This window comes from Canis lupus, chromosome X (genome assembly GCF_003254725.2).
Source record: "Canis lupus dingo isolate Sandy chromosome X, ASM325472v2, whole genome shotgun sequence".
NCBI lineage: Eukaryota > Metazoa > Chordata > Mammalia > Carnivora > Canidae > Canis > Canis lupus.
This window is the reverse complement of record NC_064281.1, coordinates 5,674,154-5,693,450: the sequence shown is the minus strand read 5'-3', so window position 1 is coordinate 5,693,450 and position 19,297 is coordinate 5,674,154. Positions and strand designations below refer to the sequence as shown.

General features: G+C 38.7%; 1 protein-coding gene across 6 annotated transcripts in view; it reads left to right on the top strand.

Moving 5' to 3' along the window:
- The window catches only part of LOC112652600 (uncharacterized), a 430,970-nt gene that overhangs the window by 322,647 nt on the left and 89,026 nt on the right, over positions 1-19,297 (top strand). For 4 of the 6 annotated variants that reach the window (XR_007409448.1, XR_007409444.1, XM_049107667.1 and 1 more), the window contains one exon: positions 7,493-7,578. Coding sequence is in view for 1 of the 6 variants with exons in the window: in XM_049107667.1 (XP_048963624.1) it covers positions 7,493-7,495 (3 nt within the window). In the remaining 5 variants the exon portion in view is untranslated. Of the gene's footprint in view, positions 1-1,235; positions 1,454-7,492; positions 7,579-19,297 lie in introns of all 6 variants that reach the window. The other 2 variants (XR_007409445.1, XR_007409447.1) reach the window with 1 other exon arrangement.

Below are 19,297 nucleotides of genomic sequence, written 5' to 3'. Positions count from 1 at the left end.
CTCTCTTGAGGTGACAGGTGGGAGGTTGCTTCACTAAGCTAGAACCAGGCTTCTAAAAGACTAGTGAGAGAATTGGTAGAAAAAATTAATTTCTCCTCTGCTTCTCCCCAATATTGCTTCGGTGTGTATGTCTGGGGTGAGGCAGTCCTTGCCTGTCCCCTTTGCTACAAGAAAACTATTGCAATAGGCAGGCCACTGATATTCTTAGGAGAGGTGATCATATCAGGGCAGCACAGCATCCTTATTGGGTGAGAAATTGATGAAAGGGGGCTCCTTTGGTCTGGTCTGCCCTCCTTTTTATAAAAAAGATTTTATGTTTTGAGAGAGAGAGAACAGAGGGAGCATGAGAGGGAGAAGCAGACTCCCTGCTGAGTGAAGCGCCAGATGCAGGGGCTTCATCTCAGGACCCTGAGTCCATGACCTGCCCTCTTTTGGCATCTCCTCTTCTGCCCATACCCCTTCTAAATACCCAGCAGTGGTGAACCTCAACCTCAGGAGATGAAATTCAGATAAGAGCCTTAGAGAAAACCCTGACCAGAGGGTTGCCTGGTATTGCTGAGGGAAAAGAAGGGCCCACAGTGGTTCTGTACTGCAAGGGTCTTTTACCCTTGGGACTCAGGCCCTCTCCAGCACACACAGCAGCTGAGACTCCTAACTGAGGGCTTCTCAGCCTTAGTAGTAGTGACATTTGAGGCCATATCATTCGTTGTTGTAAGGGTTTTGGAACTGTCCTGTCCATTGTTGGATATTGAGCAGCACCCCTGGCCTCTACTCACTAGATGCCAGTAGCATCTCTTTTAACCCAGTTGTGACAACTAAAGATAGCTCCAGAAAATTGCCAAATGTGTCCTGGGGGTCAACATTGCCTCCAGGTGAGAATTCTGTCCTAGAATAGTGTATACTCACAGACTGAAGTAACTGAGATCCAAAGAGTACAGCCTCCAAGAAGAAGGCAAATAGAAAAACATAAAACCACTGCAGTAGAATTGCAAAGAGAGATGGCCCAAGAATATAAACATAATAAAAATACTCAATGAGATCGTTAAAGAGTGTACCAATATAAGCAGATAATAATTGTTACAGAAGTGAACCAAGTAGAAATACATAGTATGAAAACCATGAGTGTTAAAGTAGAGGATGCAGTATTAGACTGAATTGGGTTGAAAAACAATGGGTGAGCTGCAAGCTGTTTCTTCTTCTTCCTTTTTTTTTTTTTTTTTTTTTTTTTTACACAGAGAGAGGCAGAGACACAGGCAGAGAGAGAAGCAGGCTCTATGCAGGGAGCCTGACGTGGGACTCGATCCTGGGACCCCAGGATCACGCCCTGGGCAGAAGGCAGGGGCTAAACCACTGAGCCACCCAGAGATCCCGCAAGCTAACTTTCAAGACTCCTTTATAACATGTTGGGAAAGGCTGAAAAGAAGAGAATTACAACAGAAGTGCCAAAGACGTGGTGAGTAGAAATAAAACTAGCAACAAATGGAAGACCCAGAAAGTGTAAGAAAAAGTGGAAAGTTAGCGTTGTTTGAAAAAAATAATGAAGAGAAGCTCCATTTTAAAGAAAAAGAAGAAGAAGGTGGTGGTTAAAGATACTTCATAGAAATGGTTCAGAGAGTTTTCAACATGATAAATAAGGAAAACATATACATAGGCATATATGAGTAAAAATTTTCAATGACGTAACAAAGGGAATTCCAAAAGTTCCAAGAAGAAAGTAGTAGACTTCTAAAGAGAACAAGAACCAAACCAACAACATAAATCTCAATATCACCACTAACTCTAAGAAGTGTTGCAGAATGGGCAGCCTGGGTGGGTCAGCGGTTTAGTGCTGCCTTCAGGCTGGTGTATGATCCTGGAGGCCTGGGATCGAGTCCCACGTCGGGCTCCCTGCATGGAGCCTGCTTCTTCCTCTGCCTGTGTCTCTGCCTTTCTCTCTCTGTGTCTCTCAAGAATAAATGAGTAAAATCTTAAAAAAAAAAAAAAAAAGTGTCCCAGACTGAATATTTGTGTGTTCCCCCAAATTTCATATGGTGAAGCCCTGACCTTCAGTGTGATGATATGTGGAAGTGGGGATTTGGGAAGGTAATCAGGTCATGAGAATGGAGCCCTCATGATGGGATTAGTACCCTTACAGGGAGAGACACAGGGAGCTTGCTCTGTCTCTGAGTGTACTCACCGAGGAAAGGAAGGCCATGTGAAGATAGGAAGAGAGCTCTCACCAGGACCCAAATTGGCTGTCACCTTGGTGTGGGTGGGACTTCTAGCCTCCAAAACTATAGGAAAATACATTTGTGTTGTTTAAGGCACCTAATCTATATAGTATTGTGGTATGGCAGCCTGAGCAGACTAACATAGAGTAATATTTTATCCTTATTTTCAACATAAACACTCTGTACCTAACCAAATTTTCAATTAAATGTGAGAATGTGTTGAAAATATTTTCAGGCATTCTGGTTTTCAAAAGTTTTGCTGGACAAAAATCCACTTTGAAAACAGTCTGAGAGGAATGGCTCAACTCCAGGAAAGGCTTCTACAAATGTAGAAGGGTGGTAATATATGTTAGGTACTTGATTGTTGTCTAGTGAGGCCAAGCTAAGAAAAGAAAAAGGCAAAGGGCATCTTAACTCAGAACTAAAATTTTGAACAGTACCAAACAGTGGACAACACAGTGAGGAGAGCCAAGGGATATGAGAACTTGCTTAAACACATGTCAAAATAGGGGAAAGATCTAGATATTAATTAGTTTAGAAACTCGATAGTAAATATGGATCTTAATAAAGAGTGACCATGAACAGAAGAAAAATAGAATGTGTTGCATTTATATCAGCCAGGGGAGAAAAAAAAATTATCAATCCAACAGAAAGCAGAAAAAGAAAATAAAAACTAAGATTAAATATAGCAAATGGAGATTTGACACAAGATAGTAAGAACAAATCAATATAAAAAATTTAGATATGCTACACTCAGCAGTTCAAAAAATGGAGGCTATAGGACTGGACTACAAAGTAAGATTTGACCATTTGTTGCCTGGAAGAGTCATGCTTAAATCAAAAGATAGAGAAAATGTGAAAATAAGAGTATGTCAATTATGAACCAATGATTACTGGTGTAATAGATGAAAATATAACAAAATAGATTCTAGGACATGAATATCATAAAGGACAAAGAAGGATCTACATTGTATAAGGAGCTTTACTATAAGAATATTCTATCATTGTAAACATGTATTCAGGGAGAAATAGATTTAGTAGAAATAGATTGTAGTTTGGAACTGCAACAGATTTCTCTAAGAAGTGGTTCAATCAAGCTGCCAAAAAGCACCATTGTAAAAAATCTGAATGATACAATTAATAAGCTTACATATTATACTTAGATAGAACTCTACAACCAACAAACAATAGATGTTATTTTTGCAAACTCACAGAGCAGGTACCAATATATACTTCTCATTTCTTTTACTTTTCTTATGGTATGGAACAGGACTTCTTATACTACATCATCTGCAGATGAAACAATTATTTATATACAAAACAACAGAATCAGTAGACAGACTATTATAATCAAAGCTCAGCAAGGTGGTGTGTGTTAGTTGTAAATGCATGCATTTACACTCAGGAGATGTGGAAGGAAGTCTCTATACCAGCAATTTGACTATATAATCCAGCATAAGATACCATTCACAACAGCAACAAAATCTGTCAAGTATCTGTATTCACAGTGTCTTATGGAGAAGACATAAAATTCCCATAAAGACAGAAGACAATATCCAAAGAGACATTCCTTTCCTAAAATAACAATTTTAATATTATAGAAATATCGATTCTCCTAATTAATCTTTAAATTCAATATTTTCGTTGGATTTATTTAGAAACTTGATGAACCTAATCTAAAATTTGTATCGAAGATCACATTTCCATGAAATGACAGAATATGACAAAAATACTAGAGAGGAAAGACTGCTTTAGCAGATATTAACACGTACACACTTACACAAAAGCCATAGTAATCAAAATAGTACAGTTCTATAACACCAAAACATAGACACCTAGGATACCATAGAAAGCCTCATTTGGGAACAGCATAAAAATATGTAGTGTTTAATCACAGTGAGTGTCGAAATAGTCTATGACCCAAATTTGTGCTCTTGAGTATATAACCCAAATAAATTCTCAGACCACTAGAAGACATGTCCAGACACTGGCCAAGAATTAGAGACATCGCTGGGGATGAGATGTGTAGGATGCAGAAAACGCATACTTCAGGGCATTATCCAACAGTCAGATGCCATCACTATATGTGAACACGGCATCATGAATAAATCCAAAAAGCACAACGTTGAGTGAAAAAAAGTGAGAAACAGAATGTAATTTATTGCACAGTTGTGCCCATTAGTCAACACATAACAACAAAATATAGCATGTAGGCATACATCTACGGCTAAAGCCAAGGATGGACATACTACACAAACATGTACAGCAAATGTTGGGATGGCTATTTCTGCAGGATGGGAGGAGGAATGAGGACAAAAGCGAACACGCACATACGTTAGAGAGAAACCCATGCATGCATGCATTTACAGCTAACACACCACTGTGAGTTGCCTTATGCAAGCAAATTATGATCTGCTATGATCTGTGCATTCCAAAATAAAACAAGAAAAGTAATGATCTTGGTTGTCTAACATTCAGTTTATTTAAAAGTCTTGTGACAACAAAAACTAGGTTCAAACTGCACTGGGGGAATGTCTCCAAGGGACCTATTTTGACAAAGCTAGCAGGCCCTGCAAAGTTAACATTCCAGCAATGTGTCCTAGGGGGTTTCCCCAGAAGAGTGTCCCTAGATTCATACAATATGAGAAAACTATCTGGGAGGAGATTTCCTATCTCTCAGAAGAATTGTAATTCCGGAGGTGCAAGAAAGGTTGCCAGCTTCATTTATTTTCACTATCTGTGCCTCTCGGTGGACAGAACAACTAGCAGAGATCTCCTGGGCTGGTGAATGCATCTTGCTTTGTTGACCTAGCAAGTTGCCTACCTTTCTCTCCTGAAAAATTCATTTACAGTTTGAACAGCTGGAACAGCTGGCTCATCTGTGCAAACCAAAGCACCTCCTGGCTTAGCTTAGACTGGACTGGCTGAAACAGAGAACCACAGAAACTGAAAGCTGGGCAGAAAAAGCAGTTCTTTCCACACTGTGGGGACAAAAGGTGGAGAGATTTAGAAAGGCCAAGGTTTGGAGAAAGTCCAAGCTCTCTGTCTTCTCGGAACTCTTTCACAGTCCTGGGGAAAAACCCGTACATTAATAACATGGGGCTTGCCAATGTCCTAAGGTTAAACTCATATTTTCAAGGGACAATAATTGTAGGATCAAGCACATGAGAATTAAAATTGGGCATGGTAATTATTTTTCCCTTCCTAGTTGCATAGAAAGGTCAATTCTGGCCAGAGAAATTCAAAGGCGGTGGAATGTAGCACATTTTATAAAGAAACTTTGGAGTTGCCCTGAAGGGAGTACTCCATTGAGAGAATAAAGAGCAGCTGTCTTTGGAAATAGATTTATCCCCCAATATAGGACTGACATGAGTCAAAATTATAAATAATGCCAGCACTGGGTGTGTTGTCCGCTGCATTCAGCTTCCCCTTTGTTTCCATGTCTCTTAAGCCCTACTTGGATTTATTGACTGCCCAGGATCCTGGTGTGTGGTCTCTCAAGATGCCCTGCATGGTTTCTGTATACCCATTCCCCAGTATCCAATCAAGATCCCCTTCTTAGGGCTTCTGTGGAATCCTCCAGGCCATAGAGCAAATGGGGTTTTGGTTTTATCTGAAAGGAAAACTGGAGTTCTAAATACTATTGCATGTTAACAAAAACAGTCTGCTGCTAAAACATTAGCAATCAGAGGTATCAGTTACTTTTTCAGAATATAGGTGTGTTTATTTATTTATTTTTTTTTATTTTTTAAAAATTTTTTTTTTTAATTTTTATTTATTTATGATAGTCACACAGAGAGAGAGAGAGAGAGGCAGAGACACAGGCAGAGGGAGAAGCAGGCTCCATGCACCGAGAGCCCGACGTGGGATTCGATCCCGGGTCTCCAGGATCGCGCCCTGGGCCAAAGGCAGGCGCCAAACCGCTGCGCCACCCAGGGATCCCTATAGGTGTGTTTAATAGTGGTGGCTGAATGTTTTAAAATATTCAGCCCTCCTATCCCAGTGTGAGCTCATTTAACATCCTTCAGTAAGTCATTTAGCAGCTTTGAGACTCAGTGTCCTAACTTTAAAATACTGGCAGTGACAGCATTCACCACATCTCAAAGATGTAGGATGCCTAATGGTGGTCCGGGTGGCTGGCGATGGGAATGGTTCTTCCCAGTGCAAGAGCTACAGCCATGTCTATAGAAGAGAAGATTATGCGTAGCCTAGAAGGCCACAGCAGGAGTTCCAGAGAACTAAGTGCAGTGATACAACAGGCCAAATGTCCGTCTTCTGTTTATTGTCACCATGCAGTAGCAATTCTATACAATGTCAGTGAGAAAATATTCCACCTCTTGGAGTGGTTCCAGACACTCTACCTTCACAATCACTGCTGGGAGGTTTAATGCTCTGTACAGGCATAAGAGGATTCCTTGTTCTTAAATCTTAAGCATTTGTGAAGACAGGGTTTGACCCAATGGAATGACAAATACCTAGATCTTGTAGAAATTTGATCACTCCACATTCTTGCTGCCCATTCATATTTTATGTGAGGTCAGATGCTTCTAGGCCTCTGAGGTATTGACCAAATGGTAAAATCACCAGAGTCACTCCTTAAGATTTGCACTCTCTCTCTCTCTCTTTTTTTTACCTGCAAGTATTTTATCCTCAACAATATGATATGCTTGCTTATATAACCAGTAACTTATAATGATTGTCAGATTATTGCCTTGTAACATGGATCTGCATATTGGTTTTTCCCTATACAAGCTAGTTGTTGATCTTTCTTTATTTTAGCTCTTGGCCATTTTGGAGATTAAATGAACTATTTCCAGTTGAGGAAGGGATAACAATACACCTAAAATTTATTTAATTTGAAAAATAATTTTAGTTAACATAGGGAAAAGTTTGCCAATGAAAGAAGTATCTGTAAATTCAAAGATATATTTATTTGCTGTCAAATTTTAGACACTGTGTTTGGGATTTATTTTAATGTTCTTTTTTGGTGAGAGGATTGGGGAGTTTTAGTTTATAAAACCTTATACATTAAGCCCTGATGTCCATGACTACCAATCTTTCTAGAGGTCAAATTTGCATGTGAACTTTCCTGACTACTTATTTTCAATACCGTTTTGAGTTTTCAGTAGAGACATATTTTGTCTTAAATGTATGTCAGAAAGATTCAAAATCATTTGAGAGTCTAGCTCTACAGCTTCTCCACTGGGTTTACTCTAAATATGAGCAGAATAAAACACAGTAGAAAAATCCTGATAAACTCTCTTCTTTTGTTCCATTTCCAGTGAGAACAATTATTCCATAGACTCAACGGTTTAAAAACTGCTTGGACATTATCAATTGCTCAGCTGGGAGAGTTCACCCTGCAAGGGTAAGTTACTTTGATAACGTGAAGAAGACAGTCTCACACCTTTAGAAAGAGAAACAGACATGGGTTATATAATGGGGCATAATTTGGACTATGAAAGATGTGCTGAATGCTAAATGCTTTAGCTGTGTTGAGGGCACCTTGGAAGATCAGGTAAGCAATTATGTCTCATTATCTTTTAGACAAATAGTAAAAAGTAGAATTTCAGTATTCTAAATTCTCATCATAGTTGATGCCAAAACCATTGAGAACCCAAGAATAGTGGCATAGATTTCCCAACAATCTTGCCATAAGCTGTTGAATGGGGCTCCAGTCTTAGGGCAACTTTCTCCCTAGTGATGTTTATGTTGTATTGTTTGAGAGAGATGCTATTTAAAACATTGCCTACAAGGAACCCAGATGTGCATGGTCCCAGCTGGACAGACTGATGGGAACAGTGATGGGAGCCATATGGGTTGGCTGTGAGCAGAGACTCCTGAATCATTTCCCTGTTCAATGATGGCAGTGGTACTTGATTTCTTCCCTTTCCTTGAGTAATGAATAGAGAAGGAAAACACACACGTTGCCCAAAAGCATATGACCTACTTAAATAATTAGACTTGCCTGTGTTTTCTATTTGGGACACTGTCAGTTTTGACCGTGAGTATTGGTAATGTGGAGTTAAAGTGAACTAGTTGTAAACAGTGGATGCTTTTCTCAGTGAGAGCATGTGTTAGGATCTGCGGTGTCACAGTTAACTGGAGACTCTCCCTGATAGAGTTAAGTGGCCACTTTATGAGGGGGGTGGGCATCAGAAGACAGAAAAAAGCTTGAGTTAGCTTGAGCAGTGTGCTCCCTGGGACCGGGAGAGATGTGTGTGCCAGAGTTTGCCGCCTGTGGCAATTGGAGGTGGTATAGGTGGGGGTCCACTGAGTCACAGATTATGTTTCTCATGGATGGGCATTGTTCAGGAACCCCTCAGGCAGCACTGAACAGTTCTGGGGGAGGCAAATTGAAAAGACCCTGAGGTCTTTAGAACAACTTGTTAAACCAATGAAAATCTGCCCCAAATAAATAGTTTTAGGGCTGCAGTAGCTTGTTTGTATAGACATGTGCCTTGCCTCAGCAATCTCCTATAGCAACAGTTAATTCTATTTCCAAGTAAATTCATTCCCCAGAACATTTCTGTAAGTGTGTTGCTGAGCACACTTATTACCCAGCAGTTTGCTTACCTAGAAAATGCCTTCTCACTCACCCTTGAGGAGAGTGCTGGCAACATAAATAACCCTCTTGGAAGCATTCATGCTTTCTTGAGTTTAGATGATTGAAGTGTAAGGGACCAGCACAGCTGCGACAATCAATACCAGAAAAAAAAAAGACTTTAATGATATCTCCTAGCTTCTTTCCCTCCTCCCATTAAAAAATTTTTCTCTTGTGGTTTTTCGGTTGCATTTTTATTAACTATATTTTATCCAAAACAAAAAAATTTACATGTAAAAAAATTAAAAAGCAAAATAAGACATTCAAAAGTAACCTAGAGCCACCCTCCCCAGAAATTGTTAGCACACTTAAAAGTGTTTTTTTGAAATTATAAATGTACGTACAAGCAGAAATATATGTATATGTATGTTGTTTTCCTGCAAATGGGGCATATCAAATGGACTCTTGTGTGAACAACCCCCATTTGTGAATATTCTGGTTTTGATGCATGTCGCTCTGAGACAGAGCATGGTGATTTTTCCATATTTTTTCCAAAAGTATACTGATTTTCACTTTGACCAATAGAGTACAAGAAAACCTATTAATTCACAAAGTGCCAACTGTGTGTGCAGCTGTACATATTAATATTAGCAACTCTGGACTTTAAAAAGTGAAATTTTTTTTTTTATTTTTTTATTTTTTATTTATTTATGATAGGCACACAGTGAGAGAGAGAGAGGCAGAGACACAGGCAGAGGGAGAAGCAGGCTCCATGCACCGGGAGCCCGATGTGGGATTCGATCCCGGGTCTCCAGGATCGCGCCCTGGGCCAAAGGCAGGCGCCAAACCGCTGCACCACCCAGGGATCCCTGAAATTCTGTTTTTAAGGGACATTTCTTTAATCAGAATTATACAATCATTTCATGATTGCCATTGCTGTTTTTTTTTGTGATCTGCCTGTCCATGTCTTTTGCTTAATGCTTTTAATTGAGTTGTTGAATTTTTAAAATTGGTTTGAAATCTTTATATAGTAAGAAAATTAATCTAGTTTCTTTTTTTATCATTACATAGATTTTCTCCATGTTTCTTCATGAAGTAGGATACTGGCGTGTGTGTGTGTGTGTGTGTGTGTGTGTGTGTGGTTCCTTGTTTGACATATTGGGGAGGGATACCTATATCCTGCCTTAAAGAGGGAATTTTCATGAGGAATGGTAGGTGACTTTCATCCATTGCTCTTTCAGTCCCCATAAAAAAAATGGCCTTTGTTGAAATGGTTAATGATTCAATAGCTTTCCTTCAGCTACTTCTTTCCTTGGGGGATGATGCTTTAGTGGATAAAATTGCATCTGATTCCTACAAATATTTTGCTTGTGGTTTTTGTTTGCATTAACAAGTAGGATTATTTTTTTCTTCATTTTATACTTGTGCCAGTTGGATTAGAAATTTTTACCAATATCAATGCAGGCTTTTCAAAATTAGGGAGATTCTTATCTTTCTATATCGTGTCCCAATTTAAAGAGTTTAATCATCATATTTAATAAGTGGAGTTCCATAGGATCAACCCACAACTTACCTTTAGCTTTATTCTTCCATTTTACTAGGTTTATTCTTTCCTTTCCACTGGATGAAATGCTAGGCAAGACTAAAAGCTTTTTTGTTTATTCTTGGATAACACTAGTACCATTTTTAATATTAATTATTAATTTCTGGATAATGCTATGATTGATAGTACTTATTGTTAATTAGTAAGTTAATGATTAATGTTAATTAAGTATTAATATGAATACTGCTATCATACTTAAATTCTTATGTGTTTACATTTCAACAATGCTGTGACTTTACCTACATTGGACCAAGAGAAAATACTTTTCTGTGATTCCAACCTACCCCTTAGTTGTTACGACCACTTTCTACCTTGTATACTTTCATTAATGTCAAGAGTTAAATAATCATTCTACCTTCTCTCTACGGAAACTAGAAAATACCTTTATCATTTTTAATTCTATCCCCCACCACAGGACACTTCATGTACTTCATCATCCTAATTTGGAATTTGTCTTTCTCTATTTTAAGAATTCAGTAATAACATTTATACTTCTCAACTATATCATGAGTCATGTAATTTTAATTGTAAATTTTTTGGTTTGATTGTGCACCACTGCTGCTTCTGTGTTCCTTTTCTCCCTATTATCGCGTCTATAGTCTTTATAGGTTTTTGGAGAAGTTGCTTGATTTTCTTTTCTTTAGCAATGACACATGGTTGGATTGAGTCCTGGGATAAAGTTTTTTCCTTCTTTTTCATCCCCACCAAAAAAGATAAGTTACCCAGGTGTAGAAGGCATTTAGAATTAGAATAAAACCTTAAAAACAAACCAGCTACAGCTATCATGACTGACCCTTACAAATCAAATAAACCTCTCGTAGCAGCAGAACTGTCAATCTAATTCAAACAAGCATTTAAAAGCAAAAATGATCCCTGCCAACAAGAGCACACATTTTCAGACAGTAAGAATTCTGTTTCAACTTTGTATTTTGGAATAGAGTTCATTAAGTCTTAAATTCCAAGAAGTCATTATGTGCACAGTATAGCTAAATCTTAAATTGTTTGTTCACTTGAATATAAGAATGTAACTTTAAAACCTAATCTTTTGTTTGGATTGTAGTATTTAAAATTTTTGATTGGCTTGCCAACCTTCAAATAATAATTTTTTACATTTAAAAATACAGAGTTTTAGCTTTTCTTGAAAAACTGAAAAATCTGGTGACACTGGTCTTGTACATGCATTCCATATCATCTTGCTGACAGTAAGTAAAATACCCACTGCAGTGATCATTGAATTTATCCCCTGGTGGTTCTTCACACTGTGCACTGCCTGTAAGCATTTGAGCCTGTGATACCTGATTATGCATAAGAAGGGTGGGTGCTCCCGCTGCCCGTGTGCTCTCCTGCAGCCTGAGAGCATACAGAGCAAACTGGGTCCCCAACGTCACCCCTGTGATTTCTATTCTGAAAGGCTCTGCTACCCTTCACTTTTCCCCTTTCTTTCTTGTTCCTTCATAAATATGTAGCTATTTTAATACTTCTCCAAACACATGCTGATTTTTTATTAACACACATGGCAGTTAATGAAAATTCCTTTCTCCCAGTTCTTCAGACAAAAATCACAGAGTCAATCTTGATTGGCCTCATTGACATTTAAGCAAAGATTTGAAGGAGCCTGCCCCCACCCCCATACCTGCAGAACACCAGCAGGAAGGAAGAGTTTCATAATGCCCTCAGGCAGGTGATATGCATGCTGTGTTTGAGGAACAATAAGACATCCAGTGTAGTTGGGCTTGAGTGAGAAATAACCTCAAAGCCAAGGAGGTTTGTTGACTGAGTCACACTGTAATGCTGTTCCCTGTAATCATATTTGTTGTATTTCTTTACATAATTACTTGATACCTACTCCCCCCACACCAACTACTTTTAATTGCATTACAGGACTTCTCTTCAGTATATTGTCTTTTGTGGTGCAAAAAATAGCGTTCAGGCCCTGAAGACGTCCATTGTAACACGTTTGGATTTTTTGCCCCATATGAAACTTATGTTGTTGAATCAGTTCTGGATGGTGCACGATGGTTTTTTCATGTTAAATATTTCTCTTTTCTTGGCGTGAATTATGCAATATCTTAGGTAATGTTGATGTGGTTTTTGGAAATATTTCTGGTGAGGTTTGGTGGAATCCAGAACTGATAGCCAAGAAAGAATTCTTGAGATGTCTTTGGTGCAAAATGGTGGTTGTATTAAAGCACAGGGGTAGGACCCGTGGGCAGAAGGACCTGCTGCCCTGGGACTGTGAGGAGTGGCTGATTATATACTTGGGAGTCGGGTTAGGAAAAGAGGTTTCAAAAGAATTTTCATATGCTAAAGAGGACCTACAGGATACTGGAGGCCTTGCCATTGTCAAGTTAAGGTGGTTTTTCCCCTCTAGTGAGGCATTAACATTAAGATAGTTGGGAGAACATTATACTTTGCCCGCTTCAAGTATCTGTCAATGGGCTGCAGGTTATGAGGATTTTGAATTGTATCTATATTTCCTTCTGGAAGCTAGGTTATTGATAAAAAAAGACGCTTGTAAACTGAGGGAGACTTTTGTCTTGCAGGATTTTGATCTCTATAAGTTAACTATTTGTTTTTCCTTCCCTTAGCTTTAGGGCAGCCAAGAGTGCCACCTGGCCGGGGTGGGGGTGGGGGAGTTGCTGTGTAAGTTTGTGCTTTGTCTTCAGCTAGCCTTTTGCTCCCTCATCATCCTAAAGATATCTTAAAAAAAAAAAAAAAAAAAAAAAAGATGTCTTAGATGCATCTGGTCCAGTGTGTCATTCAAAACCACTGTTTCTTCATTGATTTTTTTGTTTGGCCGATCTGTCTATTGATGTAACTTGGGTGTTAAAGTCCCCTACTGTATTGTATTACTATCAATTACATCCTTTTTGTTGTTATAAATGTGTCTATGTATTTGGGTGCACCAATGTTGGGTACATAAATATTTACAATTGTTATATCCTCTTGTTGGATTATTACCTTTAAGATCATGTAGTGTCCTACTTTGTCTCTTGTTACAGTGTTTGTAAAAAACTTATTTATTTGACAAAGAGAGAGAATGATCTCACAAGCAGGGAGAGGGTGAGAGGCAGAGGGAGAAGGAGACTTCCCACTGAGCAAGGAGTCCGATATGGGGCCAGATCCCAGGACCCCAGGATCAAGACCTGAGCTGAAGGTAGACATTTAACTGACTGAGCCACTTAGGTGCCCATTATAGTCTTTGTTTTAAAGTCTTTTTGCTCGCTATAAGTATTGCTATCCTGACTTTCTTCTGATATACATTTGGGTGATAAATGTTATCTCCATCCCCTCACTGTCAATCTGCAGATGGCTTTAGGTCTGAAGGAGTCTCTGGTAGGCAGCATAGAGAAGGATCTTGTTTTTTTTTCATCCATTTTGTCACCCTATGTCTTTTGATTGGAGTGTTTAGTCCATTTACATTCAAAGTAGTTTTTGATAGGTATGTAATTATTGCCATTTTGTCACTCATTTCATGGTTGTTTTTGTAGTTCTCTGATCCTTTCTTTTCTTGCCCTCCTCTTGTATTTAGTTGGCTTTCTTTAGTAATAGGTTCCTTTCAGAGAATCCATATTTAATTGACTCTTTTTAGTGTGTTAATTTGAAGTGTCAATTTTCCTCTGCCTCTTGGAGATTGTGGTTTTTTTTTTAATCTTTTTTTAATCTTTTATTCTTATTTTATTGCCATAGATTTGTGTGGTTCTGTGTGGATGACTTTGTCCTATTATTCATATAGTTGGGAATTTTATCATTTTATGTTAGCTCTTTGGAGAATTATGTGGAAAGAGGAAGAGAGAGCCAGGGTGGGGCAGTTGGGCTTTTGAGTTTCTTCCTCAGAACATTTCCTTCCAACAAGTTTCCCTGAAGCATGGCTCTGTGGACACAGAAAGCAGAAAGTTGCTCTCATTCTTGCATGCAAACTCTTATGTCACAGGTAATTGAGTATTTGTTTGTCTTCAGCTGACCAAAGGCTGCCATGGCAGAGCTGTTACCATCCTTATTCCTCTATCTTGCCATGTTGGCAGCTGCCTCCTGCACAGATGGGATGGCTTGTTTATTGCTACATCCCTGGCTACTCTGTGGTGTATGATGTGTCTTTACAAACAATCTAAACAGTATATTCGAATCTAAAATGGTGAAATATGGAGATCAAAGCATTGAGAAATAAATGCACATTTGAAAGAACCATCTGAACTGAAATATTTAAGCGATCTCATTCTCCTCTTAAGTTCTGCCATATGGTTAGACTCAACTAACTATTCCTTGATAACTCATTCACTCAAAAAGAAAATATAAAAGGGGGAAAAGCTCTTTTCCTAATAGGGATTATAGACAAACTATCCCTGGTAGGTATTGTTGACAAAATAAAAATTAACTCTTCTCATTGACCTTCTACTTCTAATCCCAAGTTGACTGAGTTTCACATCTTTACTATTCCTCCCTGTGGTGGATGTGCTTGCCAACATGTGCAAGAGAATTCTAAGACTTCTCTGTAGGAGGAGTTTGGCAAGCAATAAGGTTATTTCAAGGGAAAATGGAGAAAATAAAGGTGATATTTGAAGATAGAAACAGTAGAAACATTCAGAAATGTGGCTTTCCTGGAGCTGCAGATTTGGGGAGATATTGGAGCACTATGACTGTTTTAAGCCATCCTTGGCATGATTGTGGTCTAACAGAGAAACATGTTAGAAATAATTCCTCCCTTTGTATTTAAAGGATAGGAGAGATGCATGAGTAGGAAAGCAGTTCACAAATCCAGAATTACCACTAGAGTAATTCCACGTATCACCATTGTAGGGGTTACTAATACCCAGTGAGCCTGAGTTTCTGGGATCTCCTCTTTGTCCACAATGATAAAAAACAACAACAACAACAAAATGAGCTACAGTGAAATATCCCAAAACAAGGTAATTGCAGAGAGATGGGGAAATGCCAAAGGTCTGGAAAACCTACAAATTTGTAAATAGTCTGTGGATAATTGTACATTGCCTCCATCTGCGATAATACTTTGAAAGCTGTAAACCAGTAGCAACATTAATTACAATAACCAGTAATTATTAATAGTGGCTGTATGGCTTTTAAATTTCTGCTGTTTAAATTTGGTGGTTCTGAAATGCATACTTGTTTGTATAGAGATTTGACCCATGTCAAATAACCTTCAGGAATGTATAATTGTAGCTCTCCACCAATTACACTTATACTGATCACTGATCAGCAGATGGTCAGTTTGAATTTTCTGGAGCTCCTCTGCCTAGGATCCTTGTCCTTTTCGTGTCATCTGAACCGATAACTCCACCTTCACCTTTGCACCCATCTTTGCCTGGCTTTTTCCTGGAGTCTCTTAGCATAAGCCTCACCTATAAAGTTACTTTTCCTCCAGAAACAGAGCAGGAAAGACTAGGGAGGAAAAAGGGAAGGAAAAGAAGAGGAGGTTGAGGCAGTTTTCAGTTCAATGATGAAAGAGGAGTTGCCACAAAGCATTGCTTCTTCATGTTTCCAACAATGAACCCAACAATAAAATAAAGTAAGCCTACAAGCTTCGGGATGGGCAGGTGGGTTGCCATGACCACAGATGAAAATGAGCTGATACAACCAATCACATGTTCAAAATGTCAAGATTCTCCATATCTTTTTTTTTTTAAATATATTTCTTTTATTTTTTTTTATTTTTTAAATTTATTTATTCATAGAGACACACAGAGAGAGAGGCAGAGAGGCAGAGACACAGGCAGAGGGAGAAGTAGGCACCATGCAGGGCCTGATGTGGGACTCAATCCAGGGTCTCCAGGATCACGCCCTGGGCTGCAGGCGGCGCTAAACCGCTGCGCCACCGGGGCTGCCCTCCATATCTTCTTTTTTTTTTTTTTTTTTTTTTTTTTTTTTTTTTTAATTTTTATTTATTTATGATAGTCACACACAGATAGAGAGAGAGAGGCAGAGACACAGGCAGAGGGAGAAGCAGGCTCCATGCACCGGGAGCCCGATGTGGGATTCGATCCCGGGTCTCCAGGATCGCGCCCTGGGCCAAAGGCAGGCGCCAAACCGCTGCGCCACCCAGGGATCCCCATATCTTCTTTTAATTTAAAAAATCCATGCCAAAAAAAAAAAAAAAAAAATCCATGCACATTTTCTCCTCTGTGTGATAGTATTTTTACTGGAAAATGATATTTCATGTTACTTTTTTTTTTAAGATTTTTTAATTTATTTCTTTAGTTGAGAGAGAGAGTAAGAGAGCACAGCAGAGAGAGTGTCAGAGGAAGGGGGAGAAGCAGGCTCCCTGCTGAGCAGGAAGCCTGACACAGGGCTCTATCCCAGGATCCTGGGATCATGACCTGAGCTGAAGGCAGAGCTAACGAACTGAGCTACCTATGCGCCCCTCATGTTACTTTTCACTAGGAAATTTCTTGCCTATCTCTTGGTTATTGGTTAAAATACTATCACATTGAGTTTATCATTCCTGAAATAATTGGCTGAAATGATGAGAGATGGCACTATCAAGCATAACATAAGGGCAATTTCTTTTCTTGGTTTTGGTATCACAGTATTTCCAGAAAGAAAGATTGTATAAATATATGCAAATGATAACATTGACTTAATGCTTTCCCACCTGTTGGGGTAATCCCTGGGGATTTAGGCAAATCTTAAAATGCCTGGAGGACAATGTGTGATATTCTTAAATCACATTGAAGAAATTTATGGTGAGTGTTATTTGCTGAGAAATCAAGTCACTTACCACTATCCACTGAAAAGGCTGACTAGTGCCTTTTACTTACAGACATACTCTTTAAAAACCTTTTTCAGTAGAGATTGATGGATTTTTTTTTTTATCAACAAAATAGTTTCTTAAAAAATCAAACCTGAGGGGATCCCTGGGTGGCTCAGTGGTTTAGCACCTGCCTTTGGTCCAGGGCACAATCCTGGAGTCCTGGGATCGAGTCCCGTGTTGGGCTCCTGGCATGGAGCCTGCTTCTCCCTCTGCCTGTGTCTCTGCCTCTCTCTCTCTATGTCTATCATGAATAAATAAATAAATAAATCTTAAGAAAAAAAAATCAAACCTGAAATGACGTAGAGTGAGTGTTGAAAAATGCATGTCAGACTGTCTTATTTGTTACTGAAAGTGATTGAAATTGGAGGGGAGCTTGAGATTATTAATTTCTTCCATATAAATCTCCATTTGATTGATTCCCATAATCTTAGGATTAATGGTCTCATTCAGATTTAAAATTTTGTTACTATTTCAGTTACCAGATCTTCCCCTCTTCACTTGTCTTAAATGCTTCATATATGAAGATCATGTCATGGCATTATATCACCGATTTCCCATCATCTTTGGTATCATTCCACAATTTCTAGATCATTCATGTTCATTTCTGGGTGACTTTAGCTCTTGACATTTTATTATTTCTTTAACATGACTTCTGTCTTAATTCTTGGTCATTAATATGGTCATTATTATTAAGTATATTATGTATGTATGTATAAAATTAATATAATAATAGAAAAACATTTCTGTCTTAATTCTTGGTCATTTAATAAGATATTATTATATAAAACTTATCTATTTTACCTGTAATATTGTATATGATACATGTTTTTATTATATATATGGTATTGTTATATGTGATATATATACCACTTTTTCAGAATTTCTCTTTTTTTTTCTTTTTCTTTTTTTTTTTAATGAGCACTGTGCCCAGAGAGGAGCCCAACACAAGGCTCAAACTCATGACCCTAAGACCAAGACCCAAGCAGAAATGAAAAGACAGACACCCAACTGACTGAGCCACCTAGGTGCCCTGTGAATTTCTCTTCCTTAAACTTATCTTTATTGACTACGTCTTCTGCTCTTATCTACTCACTTCATTTCTTATTACTAATAAGTATACACCCTTAAAATCATAACTTCATGAGTCCCTCTATCTTATCACCATCTTCTGTCTTACCAGCATGTACAGAGGATGGCGGATATCTAATGACCGACTGGGCTCAGGAGATGACATTTCTGTATATGTCATTCCTTTAATACATGGGAACAAACTTTCCTGAAAAACAGCCCAGGGGATTGGGAGGACAGCAGGGGAGAAAGCTGGGATACTCTTGGCAGGACGGGACTGGGAAGTACCCTAGTACTCCTAGTAGCATACCCAGTATTTCTTTGACTTCATTGGGAATTCCAACTCATCAGTCGTACCAATGTTTACTGTCTTTCAGTTCCCTGAGGACTTGTCTGCCCTCCATAATCACCTTAAAATCACTACCAGTCATTACCTTTGCATATATTCTCTACGTCTTTCTACTTGCTTGGCCAAATGACAACGCTGAGTACCTTAAAACTTCTGTCTACTTCACATCACAATTAGCTATACAGGGATGGAGGAAAACTGATAAATCTTTTTTTTTTAATTTATTTTTTATTTTATTTATTTATTTATGATAGGCACACAGTGAGAGAGAGAGAGGCAGAGACACTGGCAGAGGGAGAAGCAGGCTCCATGCACCGGGAGCCCGACGTGGGATTCGATCCTGGGTCTCCAGGATCGCGCCCTGGGCCAAAGGCAGGCGCTAAACCACTGCGCCACCCAGGGATCCCCTAAATAAATAAATCTTAAAAAAAAAAAACACAATTGACTAGTGCAGCCATCTGAGTGTGGAATCTTTGGTCAGTTTTTTACTATGAATGCAATTTTTTAAAGATATATTTATTTATTTGAGAGAGAGTGAGCTAGTGGGGGTGGGGGGTGGTGGGCAGACAGAGAGAGAAACTTAATCAGACTTCACAGTGAGTGCAGAGCCTGATGTGGGGCTTGATTTCATACCCTGAGATCATGACGTGAGCTAAAACCAAGAGCCAGACACTTAAGCAACTGCACTGCCGAGGCACCCCTATGAATTTAATTTTTAAAATAGATATATTGCTACTTTGGTTTTCTCTTTCTTCTT